Source organism: Meleagris gallopavo, chromosome 3 (assembly GCF_905368555.1).
Source record: "Meleagris gallopavo chromosome 3, MGAL_WU_HG_1.1, whole genome shotgun sequence".
Classification (NCBI taxonomy): Eukaryota; Metazoa; Chordata; class Aves; order Galliformes; family Phasianidae; genus Meleagris; species Meleagris gallopavo.
In genome coordinates this window covers 35,214,178-35,230,205 of record NC_139406.1, presented here as the reverse complement: position 1 = coordinate 35,230,205, position 16,028 = coordinate 35,214,178, and the positions used below count along the sequence as shown (strand labels likewise).

Here is a 16,028-nt window from a genome sequence, read left to right as displayed (position 1 = left end):
CCATGACTTGCTGTCCCGCCATAAATCACACTGGCAAAATAGAACCAGCTGCATATGCCTCAAAGTGAAATGAACTATTTCTTTTCCTTCTTTAACAGGCTAAAAAGAAACTATGTCAGCCTCTGGGAACTTTAAATAAGTGTTCCAGCTTCTCCAGTTACAGTATCTCTTATATGGACTCAACAGAAGCATTGTAGAAGACTAATTAAGAGGGAAGGGGACAGAGGGGGAAGAGAAGAAGGTAAAATATCTCAGTTTATCTCACTGTAAGAAGAAGTAAATGTCTCAGGGTTCTGAATTAACCAAAGAGCAAAGAAAAAAGACATCACAAGGCTTATATTAAAGTACCTACATTTTATTCATTTTCTTTGATCCAGTTATTCTCCTCACATCACATGTGAAAGATGCCTTGCTTAGTATATTACACCTATCCATATTTTTCATACCAGCTTAGAGGCATGCATTTTAGAATGGATTTCAGAATTCCAGATGTAACTACTCCAACAACACAGAATTAGGCTTTTTTGTAATCACCATCACCACTGAGGTAAACCATTCACTTCCCAATCAATCCTTCCCTCAGTAATAAGAAAACAAAGACACCCAAGTCACCTGCCCAACCACTGCTCCATAAACTCACAATACGCTAGTAGGAAACAGAAGCTGTTGGGGAAGTCTGTTGTGGACTCAAAAGACCCTCTGTTCTTCCATCTCATTAACTGCACTTGTGACTGATTTGTTTCAGATAAGGTAAAGTGAAGACATGATATGAAAATACCAAATGCTCGCAGATACCCCTTTTAAAAACAATAAAAATGGAAACATTACAGTTTGTGTTTCATGCCTCCTTGAAGCAATTACCTAGAAAGTGAACCTTCTGGAAACAAATTAGCCTCTCATGCTTGCTTGCTAATGTTAGAACAGTTCTTAAGACAAATGTATTTTTTGAAAGCTTGTTTTGTGTTTCTGCATTTGACGTTCTGTGCTGCAACACAACAGCACAAAGCTACTCTCCTCACTTCTACAAAAATCTCAGATTTGCCCCACTGTCACTCTCCTTCTACAAACTAACTGCAGTATCTCTCTGTCAGTATACTCCCTACCTCCTGCTGCCTCCAACTCTTCTCTCGCTCACACTGCTATGGTCACCACAGACTGCAACAGAATTGTTAGGATCATTTGATTTAAGAGTAACTTTAAATATCAAGGTGCAAGTAGCATTAATACAGTTTAAAAACAAGCTACTGTACCTACCTGAAGCCAGAGCAACTTTAACATAGCAAGAAACAAGTTTGCCCTGACATAAGTTGGTTAATGTTTACTGCTGAACTCAGTGTTTTCAGTTTATTTTGGCTTGCTAGACTTCTGAACATGACAACTCACATTACCATTATATATCCCATACCGCAATACCTGACAAACTCTGCCCACACCAAATCCAAAACACCTGCCATGGCCCACTGGGATGCTGAGGAAAAAGAGCCCAGCTGATCCAGGAGTACCCCAAGGAAACACTGCTATTTATAAGCCCAGCAGCAAACACTGTTAGAGAGCCAGGATCTCCCTTGGAAGTCCTTTGGCACATAATTCTTACGAAGCCTCAGAACTGCAGCCACTCAGAGATGGAAACATTTAGTTTCCAGGACTGCTGCCTGGAAGGCTTCATTCACCTGAAAATGCTAACATCTCCAGGCTAGCAAGGGAACAGAAGTCTGGCAAAGAGAAAAATGAAAAGCCTGCTGCAGGATCCTAAGTTACATGGGTAAGTTACAGTAACCAAAGGCTGACTGTCGCACTGTGTGTGTTTACTGCTTGTATCTGAAGAAAAAAAAAAAACAACTTCATAGTACCTAGGTTAGGAATAGCATCCAACAATCAAATGTCAACAATCCAGGGGTGAGAGACTACTTCTTATTAGACCCCACTGAAAGAAAGCAAACTAAAGACTAGCAGACTCAAAGAGTGGGGAGAGAGATCCTTATAGGCATTGCTACCTAATGAGTTCTTAAATGTATTTCTGAGAAGAATGAAAAGCCATCTGAGGAGGAAAAAATAATTCCAAATTCTTTTAGTAAGTCAGTCTGGCTGCCCTGAGAACAAGAATAATTGCGCTCATCAGACACCACATTTGAGATAACAGACAATTGTTTGAAATGTGCTGGACAGATCAACCTCAGTTTCACAAGATTTGATTATTCTTCCATGGCCAAGGCTGTTTGCACAGTCATAGCATAAATAACTAGGAACTGGAATGAAAGAAAAGACCAAGCCCCCCCCCCCACCCCCCACACACACTCCTCTATGTTACAAATACTTGCATACTCTGCCCCCAAACTATTTTTTTTTCTTTTTTCTTTTTTTTCCAGAAAACACAGGAAGAGGTGTAAGTGCTTGAGAAGTTTTGTTTAGATAGATGAAACAAACCCTAACCCTTCTACCTTAATCCAGTGTCTTCACTGTTCTTCATTCATTCATTACATCCAATTCAAAAAAGCTTTAGGCCAACTGTATGTGATATAACAGCTAGTATAATCCATACAAATTCCTGCTCTTGAACTGTGGATAGACTGTAAACCACTGCTTTCACATTAATGCCCAATCACTTTAAATTGATTGTTCCTGGTACCTTAAAAAGGAGTCTAAACAAGTTGTGTTTTATTATGCTACTGAAAAGGAAAATGACTCATTTCCAATTTATTCTGATCTCCCCAGTGAACATCTTTTAATATTTTTATGTGGAAAAAAAAAAAACAACAACCCCAAACCCAAACTTTCCCAACTCTTCCCAACTTGTTCCCCTCCAAGGAAGCAAAGTTTTCAGACACTGCTGTCAAGCAAGCCCTCTGATGTTGAAATGATTGCCAAATAATGACCAAAAAAAAAAAAAAAAAGAGGAAGTAAACTAGTTAGATTTCACAACAGATTGGAAGAACAGTTTTCTTCCCTCACTTTTCTCAGTGAATTTAACTGAGAACGCCCAATCTCTTTAGTTATGATGCACTGAAAGTACTTAAGAAGTCCTATTAATTAAACTGTATACAATTCATTCACATAATTTCAGTAACGAAGTCATGCAATTGAAGTATTAAAAAAACAAACTTACCCAAAGGCAGACAGGAATACGCAATCATCGTGTAAAATATTTGCTACTCTTTCAAATGTTCTGTAATTGTCAGAGTCCTTTTGCTCAAAGTACCCAATGATATTTCGTCTGCTGCGCTGTAAAGACAAAGATTGCACTGTAAGTTATCTCAAATTATTAGAAACTGCCAATACTCCACAAGGATATTAAATATAGAGATGCTGTTTATTTATTCAACAGTTAACCAACAAGTATGCAAAACATTTCTTTCCAAATGATGCACATTAATACAAAGACTAAAAGATTTTAATATTCAGAAACATCATTATGAGTATTTTTATAATGAAATATTATCATTTTGTCACATACAAGATTATTTCCAAATGATTAAAATTAAAATAAGTAATTTGGTAGTAGTGTCACCATAATAAGATTAATGCAGTTGAAAGAGGGATTATATTGGAATAATTTGTAAAACTGGAGTTAACGTTGTTAGTTCTAGTTCAAAATTATCACTCAACATTTTTGAATGGAAAAACCCCCAAGAAGTAAAACTGTTTTTTGAGTACATTATCTTTCACATGCTTATGCTTAGAAGGAAGGAAACTGAACTTACATCAACAGTATTAATTTCTTCCAAATCCTGGACCTCCCGAATAGGATTGCTCTTCTGCTGTCTGATATAATCTGCTATTGCTGTCACAGACCTCTGGCCCCTGTATTCTCTCTTCATCATCATTCCATTCCGGAAGAGCTTCAGTGTTGGGTATTTGCTTATCCTGTATCTCTGAGCTATATCCGCTACAAAATCAATTCAGAAAAAAAGTGGACCAATACAGAAGAACACTAAGCACGGTATGTTACACATCTGTACATGCACACAGAAGTGGAACCTCTGAGCCAGCAGTCACACATCATTAAAGAACTAAAAAAAAACAAAAACACACACACACACACAAAAAAAAACTACAAGAGAGAATGTTTAGCAGCTAAGCCCAGTTCTTAATGCTTTGCCTCGCTGCAAAATACTGCAAAATATTCCAAAGTACAATCTATCAATTTTGATTGAGAAAAGATTTCAGCAGTTTCTTAGATATCCTATCAGAGTTTTTAAGGCACTAACTGTAGTCAAAATTGAGGCAATGATATTTTTATCTCCAAAATTCACTAATTTCTTGAGAAAAGATTAATTACCTACCAACATATTCACTATGAAGTGTCAGATCAATATTTTTTCCTCCTTTCCAAACCTAGTACTTTTTAGTTACAGTATGCAAGAGTAGCCTCCAAGAAGTCAGGAGAGAGAGCAGTGAGGTGCTGGAACAGGCTGCCCAGAGAGGTTTGGATGCCTCATCCCTGGAGGTGTTTAAGGCCAGGTTGGATGGGGCTCTGGGCAATCTGATCGAGTACTTGATCTAGCAGTGGCTACCCTACCTGCAGCAAGGGGATTGGAACTTGATCCCTGAGGTCCCTTCCAACTCAAGCCGTTCTATGATACCCTCATAAGCACATCCTTGGAGGCATCACTTCATATTTGCTCATCAGAAGAAAAACAACATAGGCAAGTCAGGCATCGCATCTGCTCCCTCTCTCTTGCTCATAGAAGGACCTTTGGTCTGACTGTCTGGCAGTTTATTCTAATTTGACCAGGGTTCGATAAAAGACAAGGAGCCCTACGTATCAAGGTTACCCATCCAAGCCTCTCATAAAGGCACTGAGATTCAAGACTTCTTATGCTACAAAACTCCACATCCAGAGAACACCAGACTACTCATTTCTTCCCTCCACAACTTTTTCTTTCAGATACTTCCACTGTCATATGATGATGTATGCCTTGCAGAATCCTCATCTTAGGAGGTCTTGAAGGTTACCCAAAACAGACATTTCAGTCCCTAGGGCTGTGAATCTTCATCAGGGGAAGAAGTTGTATAAAGAAATTAACAGTAATAGAACGTCCACTGCCAACACTGAATTTGAACATTGCTTCGTAATGCACGATCTTTATAAATTACAATGAGATTCCATGAATACTGGTATTTGAACTAACACAGAGAGATGATAGCTCTACACAAGGAAGTATTTGAAAGCCACCCTTTCACAGAATATAAATGCAAGTACATGAAAAACTATTTCACAAGTCAAACAGAGTAAATCTTAAATGTTTCATTAAACTCTGGCATTTGATACAGGCAGAGTTAGCACAAGACGACCAACTACAACATTATACTCCTTTAAAATTGGAAATACACAATGCAAATATATGGAATATTGTTTGAATTCATTTGTAGATCACGTTAGTTATAGTAAACCCCTAAATTTTAAAATATTTTCCAGACATTCTTATGACTGTTTCCTGATGGAAAAAAAAAAAAAGTGCTTGAAAGAGATAGATGGGGTTAATCTCCTTAAAGAAAACCAAACCAAATCTCCCCTTCCAGCTATAACTTCATATTTTCTTTAAGAGGTACAAACTTGTCTTGCATCGCCAGCCATTTCTAGCTCAGTGTCACATATTCCTCCACTCAAAGAAATGATGAAATCTGCGGTGGTGGGGGCAAGCCAGAATTTTCAAAAGAACTTCACATATTACCTAAGCTACAGTTTCACACACACACGCAGCCTATGACTTCATTTTCAGATGGCTTCAGACTTCATTACTCTAGGTTAAGATCACAATACACCATTCAAAGAATTGAGCTAGAACATCCGATCACGTCACTAAGAATCCAAAGTCCACGATTCCTAAATTAAAATAAATGTGCAGGGAACATACTGAAACACAGCATGAAGACATACAATTAAATTAGACTCCTACTGATGATGAAGATTAGAAGCTCCTTCTTACAAAAGGATCACTTACAACAATCTGAGTATGATCCCAAGCTTTTTCTCCTCTTTATTAAAGTTACTTACAACAGTTTCTTTGCTTGCCACTCTTTCAGGGATGTGGCACTACATTCACCTTAATGATGTATCATGAAATACTTCACAGTAGTTCTCTCCTGTTGAAGCACTCCTCTCATGACTTGTACACAGTCATAAGACCTGGCAATATTCATATGAAACAGAGCAGAAAGGACCTCAAGGGACCACCTAAACTTGGCATCCTACTCTGATACTACAATACTGGTAACCTAAACAGGTACAGGAAAAGCAATCGATGCTCTACATCAAACTCAGTTACTAAGAAGCTGAGAAACAGCAAATTCACACCACCTTCTACTGCAAAGGAGCATTCACAACAGCCTTGCCTATTCCTAACAGAGCCTCCTCAGTAGGTATCCATCACCTTTTCTTACAGTCTAACAAAATGGCTCTCCTCAGGAGAGCCATCGAAAGCCTCCCAAACTACCACCACTTTTTTCTATTTTATCCCAAAACAGCTTTCAGACTTTTTTCCTAGCTGAAATAGCAGGAACACAACAAAATCCGTATATTTGTTTACAGTTTCATTTAACTTCAGTCCTCCTTCATTTACGAACCTCAAACCTTATCACACTGAGTTACTTTGCTTAACAAAAGCACAGTAGCAATACAGGTAATTTTTACTTGATTTTTTTAAGACTGACATTAGCATAGATCCAGCAGTTCACTAACATGTTTCAAAGGAAGAGGAGTTCCCTACGGAGTCTGCCTAATAAAACACTTCTCAACATCCCACCCGTGAGAAGAAGTTTTCTGTTTTGAAGTACAAAGAATTGATTCAAACCAGTTTTGGTTTTTAGAGTCTTTTGGTTTTTTTTTTTTTTTCTTTGTTTTTAATCTTTCAAGCCAGAAACCACTTTATGTAAAAGGAAATAACAGTACAGTATATATTTTAATTCATAAGAATTCTGTAGCAGAAGTCCTAATTTTTAATTCACTGAAACTATTCACAGTCCTCCAGAAACATGAGTCCCTCTGTACTGCAATATTCACTATTTACAGGAGAAGAAAAATACAGTAATTCGATGGCATGAAGTAGGTTTCTAACATTGCTGCTTAACACAAAGAAAAAAACTAAAAAGCACAACCACCTAAAGGTCAACAAAAAACCCCAACAAAGAAAGTAAAACCTTCGTAATAACACACATGCAGAGAGATTTCTTATAATATTCTAAGGAAAGTCACTTGCTAGGTATTACATGCTTAGAATAAAGGTATAATTTCTCTAGCATAAGTATTACTAATTTCAGCACACCAAAATGACTTTGTATTTTAACAGCAAGAAATGAAGTGGACCTTAGATACTTATGAGCTGTAAAAAGATAAAGTCTTGAAAACAAAGAACTTGTCTCAACAGATTTACCTTTACTGTAATTTCCACACTGGTTTAATGAGCAAAAACACCCTAAAGACTTAACGTACACATTTGAGTTATTATCACTTCCCAGAATATTGATAAATTAAACCTCTCTATGCGTTAATATTTAGAATTTGTATTTTTCATCACATTGTCGCCAACTATCGCTTCTCAAAAAAACATCTTCATATTGGTTATAAGAGCAGACAGAATGCTGGCTTTGTCATTAAGCATCAAACGTTTGGCAGCGCATCAATAATTCTCTTTAATTTGCTTTGCCCTCAGAAGCTGGTGTGAGCTGCTGGGACCTGCAGAGTGCTTCAATAATAGTGCATTAAATGGAAAGTATCTATGCCTAGCTGACCATTTGAAAGCTATTTCTGAGTGTCCTGAAATCAGCTATTTGGGTTCCCTGCAGAGCATTGGTTTCAAAAAGAAACAGATTATTTGTAATGCAAATAATCCACCATCTCCAGATCATCATCTTAATGGCCAGCTACTAATGAAATCTGCAGGCATAAACACCCTGAAAATATTAGCACGTACCTTTTAGTGTTGCTAAAACACAGAAAAAAAGCTAAAACAGGAGAAAACAAAACAAAACAAAAACAAGATAATAATCTAAACTCTAACATTTAATAAAGTAGTATAGATGGTTCAGTGGGGATAAGCATAGTAAAAACTATTGCATAGATTAAAATCATAGAGTTAAAATACTTCACTGTTAGGATATAACCAATAACTGTGTGCCATGAGACGTCCCATTGTTTGTAACTAGCAAATAAACACTGAAAACCAGGAACAACATATAGGGCCTTATTATTTTAATTCAGAAAGGCAGTGCTACTGGGAGAAAAAGACTCATCTTTATGATAGAATTTTGTTTTTAATTTGCACATTTTACAGTTCGTGCAGCAGAAGACATGTTCATCTATTTATTAAATTAGGAACAAAATGACTACAGAGAATCACAATCTTCCAGTACTAAAAAGAGAGATCATAACTCTTGGCTGCCTTATAACTATGTAACTATCTAGCCCACTACACTTATCGTAGGGGAGGATTTAATCCCAGATGCATTTATGGTTCCCACGGTCATGATCTGGTCCTACAGATCTTTGGGATGGGACAAAAATCTCTCTGGCTGCTCCTAACAGTTTGAAAAGTCAGCTTCAGCTAAAAAAGTTGATACTGCTTAGTTATTTAAACGTGTTTTTATGCTTTATGATCTTGAATCGCACAAATTAGGAGTTCTGTTTTGTTGGGTGCCTACACATACATATACAAAATGGAGCACAAATTGCTGCTAATGGAAGATGCTCAACTGAAGTTACTGGCTTTTACATTTGCAAGAGACCAAAGATACTTCAAGAGAAAAATTCCCTCTAGTACCAAAACAGTTAGCTCACCAACATGAGAGAAGAAAAAAGTAAATGCGATCAGTTACTTCTCACAGAGATGCAATTTTTTTTTCCATATTCTTTCTCTCTTTAGTACTTGAAACGGAGCACTAAAACACAAATCAGGCCAGCAGTAAATCCCAAAGACACGTTACAAACTAACAGAAATTCATCAGCTTTCCAAGTAGGATTCTTCCTGCAGACTAACAACTTTGTAAAGACTAAATATTATAGTTAGGGTCAAGAACAACCAAACCTTTGTTGGGATTTGAGGCCAACTGGCAACTTTCACTACACTCTAGGACTCCTAAACTTCCATAAATAAACTACTGGGCAAATGTTGCTCTTCCGGAAGTACAGAATAGCAAAGCAAATCTTGCACTAGGAAAATCACCACAATAATCTCAGTGCTACCCATCTGTTTGTCAGTAGGTAACAGATGTTCCTTACATTTTACTTATCACGAGATTAGCAAGAAACATTTGGGATTAATATGATAATAAAATAAGTATCTTTTTCATGTATTTAGGGGAACATACCAAAATAAACAAGTATTCCTTCATGTGTACAAACAGCAAAGGAGAACAGCTCTGAAACTACCAAGTACACAAAAGGCAGCTTGCAGTTCACTACAACTCTTAGAGAAAACAGCTGTGCAAAACACATGCTGACTATCGCTCCTTTTTCTTGGCTGTTTGGCACCAGTGCTTCTTGATCCCTGGCCAGTTTGCTTTGTAATTACACTCCCTTTTTCACTCAATAAACAAGAAAGGCTGAACTGATAAAAATTGCACATCTATGGAGAAAAAGAAAATGCAACACTGGAAATTGCCCTGACAAATTTTGAAGAGGTTCTGTGATACACACAAGCAATGGCCTCTGGACTAAATAATGGAGCAGGTCCCACCACACCTTAGTCTGCTTTCTATTGGCAGGATATCACAGAAAAACTAAATTGAGATCTACTTACAATGCTGATCACAGTCCACTCTAGCAAACACTACTTGATTCTTATCTGGGTATTCTTCCTTAATTACATTAGAAGCCTCCTCAAAAATAGGATGCAACATTTGGCTGAAGCGGCACCTGTGGAAAAAAACGTAAGGTTACAATTTCAAAACACTAACTTTAAAAAATTTAATTGTAGATTAAGGAAATATTTGTATAATTCAGGCAGAAAAAAATATATATTCTAGAAGAATACATAATTCAAGACGTGTTCCCATGCTTTATCAATTTAAGAAACAACAGTAATCAACTAAGTCTTTAGGAAATAGACTCTGATATTCAGAAAGTTCGCTCATCGTTCTTTTTCTACCCAAATTATCCCTGGACAAGTAGCTTTAAAGATCTAATAAAAAATTTGCACTGTTGAGATCTGAGTATTCATCTATGATCACTTTCAAGAAATATCAGAGAAAGAACTATACAACTTCTGCTGTTAACCATGTAAGTAATGCTCATTATATTATTGCTCAAATTTGGTGGAAGTTATGTCTAATTTAAACAGACTGCTATTAGATTACTATGAACAAAAGAATTCCATGGGATCCTTGTAGCCATGCCAGATTTTGATGAAAATCTTCTACTTCTGTGCATGAAAAAGGCTGTAGATGTTCATAAATGAGGCCCCAGACATTTTGGTGGTTTTGGGGAGGTTAAGGTCAAACTAGTGCACCAGACCATCATTAACATATCAGTAAAAGAACTTCATCTGTTCTTCCAAACACACAGCAGAACTTTAACTTGAAGTCATAACAGCACCATAGAAGTCATCAGGACAAGACCTCAAGGAGCAGCACCTCAAAGCAGACCTGCAATAAAGCAGCCTGCTCTGAAGGCTGGCGCATGGCAGCAAACATTCCAACTACAGAGGAAGGTTTTCCTCTCAAAATACAAACAGGGCTGAAGCTCATCTCCCAAGACAGACCTGACTTTGGCCACAACAACTGTACGCCACATTTATTTAGCATGTATATGTTACATATGGCTTCTTTGTCCCTCATTTTCCTCCACCATTACAGCAGTGCATCCACATCTGTCCTCATTCAATTCACGTTATATCATAGGCTGACAGTACACAACATTAGGAGTCTAATCCTGAATGTCTCTATATAACAATCCTAATTGAGGCTCTCATATTTTAAATTTACAGCCTACTATAATAGCAATCAACTTGCAAGCTTAGACAACTTCTACAACAGCAGGGACTGCAGCAGGGGCTGTGTTAACAGAGACCTAAACCAGGACTTTCGTTGTCTTTCTATATCAAGTTTTAAAATACTATCTTCCCTAGATCACAGGAAGCACGAGAACACTAATTTTTAACCTTCTGTAGATTGCCTTCAGCAAAAAAAAACAAAAAACACCCTTTCAATGGCAACAAATATGCTACATTTCCGTGTAGTAGAACTACTCTCAAAAATTCTGTTGGTTTCACTGTTCCTCAGGTCAATAGAATTTGAAGAGGTACAAACAAATTGAAAACAAAAATTGTCTATAAAATTACAGAGACCTATGCAAAGGTTACTAAACAAATTAAATTTGGTCTAATATCTATCATTAAGCAAAGATTAAATGATCACTTTTAAAAATCAATTTAAATGAGCTATTAGTAGAATGAATGATCAGTAAAGGCAAACTAACTTTATCTTAAATTTGTGCACTTGCTATTTCTAGACCATACAGACCTACGCATACACGGAATGTGAAAGAGGTGAAAAGAATCAGAACTTTAATCTGCTCGATGACCTTTGATTCTGACAGTCAGCGTTTTGTGCTCACAAAGCAGAACAGCAAGTGGAATACTTAAAGTACAATATTACCTTGGTTTATATATTTGTTTAATTTATAAAGCTATATACACCCAAATTCAATTTAAACAAGGAACAGAGAAAGTGATTTATTTCTCTGACCTCATTTTCAATATTAATTTGCATATTAAATTTATTTTATTTCCCTCGAATACTTTACTCATTTGCTTATTGTTAAAAGGTTCTTTTAGAAATACTAATGCTTGAACAAAACATTTAACATTACTTTTAACACTATCGAAAAATGGAGTATGGGCACTTAAATTAATTTTATAGGCAAGTTAAAAATCAATCAAACAGTTCCCACTAAGTATGTCTTTCACAGTGACTGACCCCACATCTTCCCTTTTATACTTGCTCAAGTTTCACAGAATCTCAGGGGTTAGAAGAGACCTTAAGAGAACATCAATTCCAACCCTCCACTAAAGCAAGTTCCCTACAAAAGGCCACACAGGTACACGTCCAGATAGGTCTTGAATATCTCCATGAAATGAGACTCCAGGCCCTTTATCATCTTTGTGACCCTCTCCTGGATTCCTTTTAGGAAATCCCTACCATTTTTGAACCAAGGAGCCCACAGCTGGACACAGTAGTCTAAATGTAGCCTTACCATGGCAGAGCAGAGTGGGAGGATCACTTCCCTCAACCTGCTGGCCACATTCCTTTTAATGCATCTCAGGATACCATTGGCCTTCTTGGCCACAAATGCACACTGTTGGTGTGGCCAACCTGCTGTCCACCAGGCCCCCAGGTCCGCTCTGCAGATCTCCTCTCCAGCAGGTCAGCCCCTAACCTGTACTGATGCACAGTTATTCTTCCCCAGGTGCAGGATTCCACACTTGCTCTTGTTAAACTTAACCAGGTTTATCTTTGCCCATTAATCCAGTCTGTCCAGGTGTCAATGAATGGCAGCACAGCCTTCCGGTGTGTCAGCCACTCCCCCCAGCTTTGTATCATCAGCAAACTTGCTGAGGGTGGGCTCTATCTGTTCATCCAAGTCATTGATGGAGATATTGAACAAGAACAGACAATCCTCAATTCTCCAGTTCTCCACCTGGAAGGCTTTCCATTAGAGATCAATTTGAATTCTTTGAATGTAATGTCATGCTTTTTGTTTACTAGTCCACACGTAGGGAATCAACAGAGTAAAGTTAAAAATAAAAAAGGAATATTTTGATCAAACTTACGCTAAAAATCAAAAACTTTAATGAAACCTGTCTTGCTATGAGTTAAAAAAAAAAATAATAAAAAAAAACCAACAGCAAGAAATCCCAAACAAAGAAACATAAAACAAATTATTCCTTATTACCACAGAACCTTTTGTTCTCTGACAAAGGTCCTAGTAGAAGGGAAAGTAATCAAGACAAACACATGCGCACATGTGTGCGCACACACACACACACACTACAAGACAAATAAAATCTAACAGGAAAGATCTAGTTTGAAAGTAACATACCAGTGTATCTTTAATTAGAATATTATTGCCAAACAGTTTTCAAAATGACAAGTTTAAACATAGCACAAAAAACAAAAAACAAACAAAAGAAACTTTTGTAACTTACCAATCCGCATAAAAATTAACTAAAGCAACATCTGCATTGTCTGGAAAGGGAAGAAGAAAAGAAGAAAAGAACAACATGTCACATTGTGAGGCAAAGTTCTTGGCATTTTAATCCAAGATTACAAAAAATATGCATAAAAATATAAAAGCTAGTATTTCTAGATTACTGAGCTCACAGTCTGCTAGAAAAATACAAGGATAAATTTTAGCTGAAATATAATCTATAGCAGGTGGGAATGTGATGAAGGAGGCCTATAGTCTAGCATTTTTTGGATATATTACACATTAAATATGACAATTCTTAAGGCATAAGATAAAAAATAAGTAACACATCAGACAAAATTCTGAATTTACAATGAAGATACTGAAATCCAGAAGCTGTACTCCAGTATCCCTCTTAAACATTATGTATTTGCAAGCGCTCAAAGAAATAGTTAAAAGCTGAAATGTTAGCTGTTCAGGTTAGGGGAATGACAACATGTGGGCTGACTGTGCAAATTGCTCCACATCTGTCTTATTTGTTAAGATACTGGATACAAGTGCAAAATGTGGCAGAGAAACCTTTAAATTCCCCCTTTAAAGAGCTAAGGAAAACACTTGAAAAAAATGCAATACTACAGGGATAAGGCAGCAAAATAATGTTCCATTCAATATTTTAAAGTAAAAAAAGATTTCAAAATCAGAAAGACACATGCACTTAAAACCTCCTGCTTAGCAATAAACTGTAATCTCTGCACAACAGAATAACCATGCTGTAAACTGATTTTTATTAGTAGTAATGGACTAGATATTGAAGAAAAACTGTAACAAATATTTGAATCATATGGCAGCAGTCACATAGTTCATAGGATGGTTCTACATTTTTCAGCATATAAAAAGGCATGACTAGACAAAAACTGTAAATACATTTACTACACAAAGCAATCCTGCAGTCGAAGGCAAATTAAAACCACATACCTCCTTTGAACAGTTCTAATTAAAAAGGATATTTTTATGAATGTATTTGCAACAACATGGTTTTTTTTGTTCCCCCTCTCCCTCATCCCCCTCCACAAACACAATTAGATACCAACAAATGGCATCCTTTTAGACAAGATACATCTGTTTACTTTAAGACACATTAAGTACTTTAAATACTAATTTGTGTCTTTTCTATGAGCCACTAGAAGTCAAGACAGCATTTAACCTGAGAAAAAGAATAGCTGAACAAGCAAGGCATTTAATATGACCCACTGCCATGGGTTTCAGTTGCTGCTATTTTTTGGGAGCTCTTAAAACACTCTTCTGACAGGCTCTGGCTATTTATAATTGAAAGTTCTCATCTGCAAACAAGACACTTGGTATTTTTCTTAGACACTTCAAATTGTCATTTAAATGATACTGAAGTAATCTGTTAAGCAATGCGTTAAGTTAGCTATCTGCACTAAAACCTCTATGCAGATTACAATTCATATTCTCAGAGCTAGGGTGTACATATTCATGTAATCATATTGCAAGATTCTCACAGGTAAGTGACTGTAAACAAATAGTCTGTACACTGTGCAAAGTAAAAAAAAAAAAAAAAAAAAGAAGATTCAAAGTACTCACTTAAAATGTCATCTATATTTCCACTATCTAGACTTGTTATTTCACTTCTTGTTGGATTAAAAAGCCAAGACACCTACAAGAGAAACCAAATCAGTCAGGTATGTAGATATTTCAACAGTAAAGCAGTAACATTCAAAAGCTGGAGAAGAACAAACAGTGAAGTAACTATAAATCAGTCCAAGCACAACAGACGATAGCATTTGTCACAAATGCAAAAATAAACATTGTTTACAGACATAACATTCTTGCACAGTTAAAACAAAACTGGTCATCTCTTCATACAATGCTTTATGTTGGTAAAAATTCACGTTAGCAGAAATATTACTGGTGATATTTGTACCTTCAGGAAAAATTTCTATTATTAAATGTGTTCTGAAGAGAGAAACAAAACCCACATTTTAGACACTCACCAACCCTGCACATCCCTAAAGACTGTAGGCCCATCCAGTTCACCCAGAGACAAATTATTTCTGATGCTACTTACAGGATTTGTCTGGCTAAGAGGTGTCACAATAGGTAATACTTGCAAATGCATCCACTTTTATTGCTTTTTAAGAAAATACAAGGTTGCAGCTAGTTTAATTAGATAGCTCTAACATCTACATGTAAACATATCTCCTGTATCTTATCACTGCCTCTGTATCAGCACGTAATTGGCACAAACTTAGCAGACCTAGTAAGAACTGAAGAAACCACATCAGCCATATCATTCAATCTCAAAACAACACATATTGCTCTTAATGCACCTACCCTAACAAGACAGTTTAATGAAAGGGCATGCTCTTATGTTCACTGCAATAAGCATAGATCTTTTACCTCAAAATGCAATGGAGGAAAGTACTAATGTGTGAATTGTAATATGTTTGTACTTTGGAAGAGTTAATGGTACAAGTCTCTGATCAGAACAATATAAACTCTTGATCTGGGATGCTGACATTTCCTACCCAAGCAAGCCAGTCAGAAAGTCAGCCCTTCTTAACCAGGGCCAGAGTGTAGACTAAATGCTGTACTGAGACATCTTTCAACCTATTTTCTCCAAAGAGCCTACAATCTTTCAGCTGAAAGGGACGATAGGAAAGGGCAAGGAAGGTTTTCAATTAAGAACTGACAGAAATGCACACAGGTCAAGAAGTCATGCAGAAAACAGAGAATCAAACAAACACAATATCCAGAAAGGTCCCACAAGCATCATCATGTCCAACTCCTGGCTCCACACAGTGCTACCCAACATTCAAACTTTACATCTGAGAGCAGTGTCCAAATGCTCCTTGAACTTTGGCACTTGAGGCCATGCCCACTGCCC

General features: G+C 36.8%; 2 protein-coding genes across 2 annotated transcripts in view; one reads left to right on the top strand and one right to left on the bottom strand.

Annotated features, from left to right (window-relative positions):
- The window catches only part of STX17 (syntaxin 17), a 53,034-nt gene extending 46,182 nt beyond the window's left edge, over window positions 1-6,852 (top strand). The window contains exon 10 of the mRNA XM_085220637.1: window positions 99-6,852. Coding sequence (XP_085076763.1) covers window positions 99-135 — 37 coding nt within the window. The 3' untranslated portion in view covers window positions 136-6,852. The remainder of the gene's footprint in view (window positions 1-98) is intronic.
- The window catches only part of ERP44 (endoplasmic reticulum protein 44), a 46,765-nt gene that overhangs the window by 11,999 nt on the left and 18,738 nt on the right, over window positions 1-16,028 (bottom strand). The window contains exons 2-6 of the mRNA XM_085220632.1: window positions 14,726-14,798; window positions 13,140-13,179; window positions 9,735-9,850; window positions 3,699-3,883; window positions 3,104-3,219 (exon numbers count right to left, since the gene is read on the bottom strand). Coding sequence (XP_085076758.1) covers window positions 3,104-3,219; window positions 3,699-3,883; window positions 9,735-9,850; window positions 13,140-13,179; window positions 14,726-14,798 — 530 coding nt within the window. The remainder of the gene's footprint in view (window positions 1-3,103; window positions 3,220-3,698; window positions 3,884-9,734; window positions 9,851-13,139; window positions 13,180-14,725; window positions 14,799-16,028) is intronic.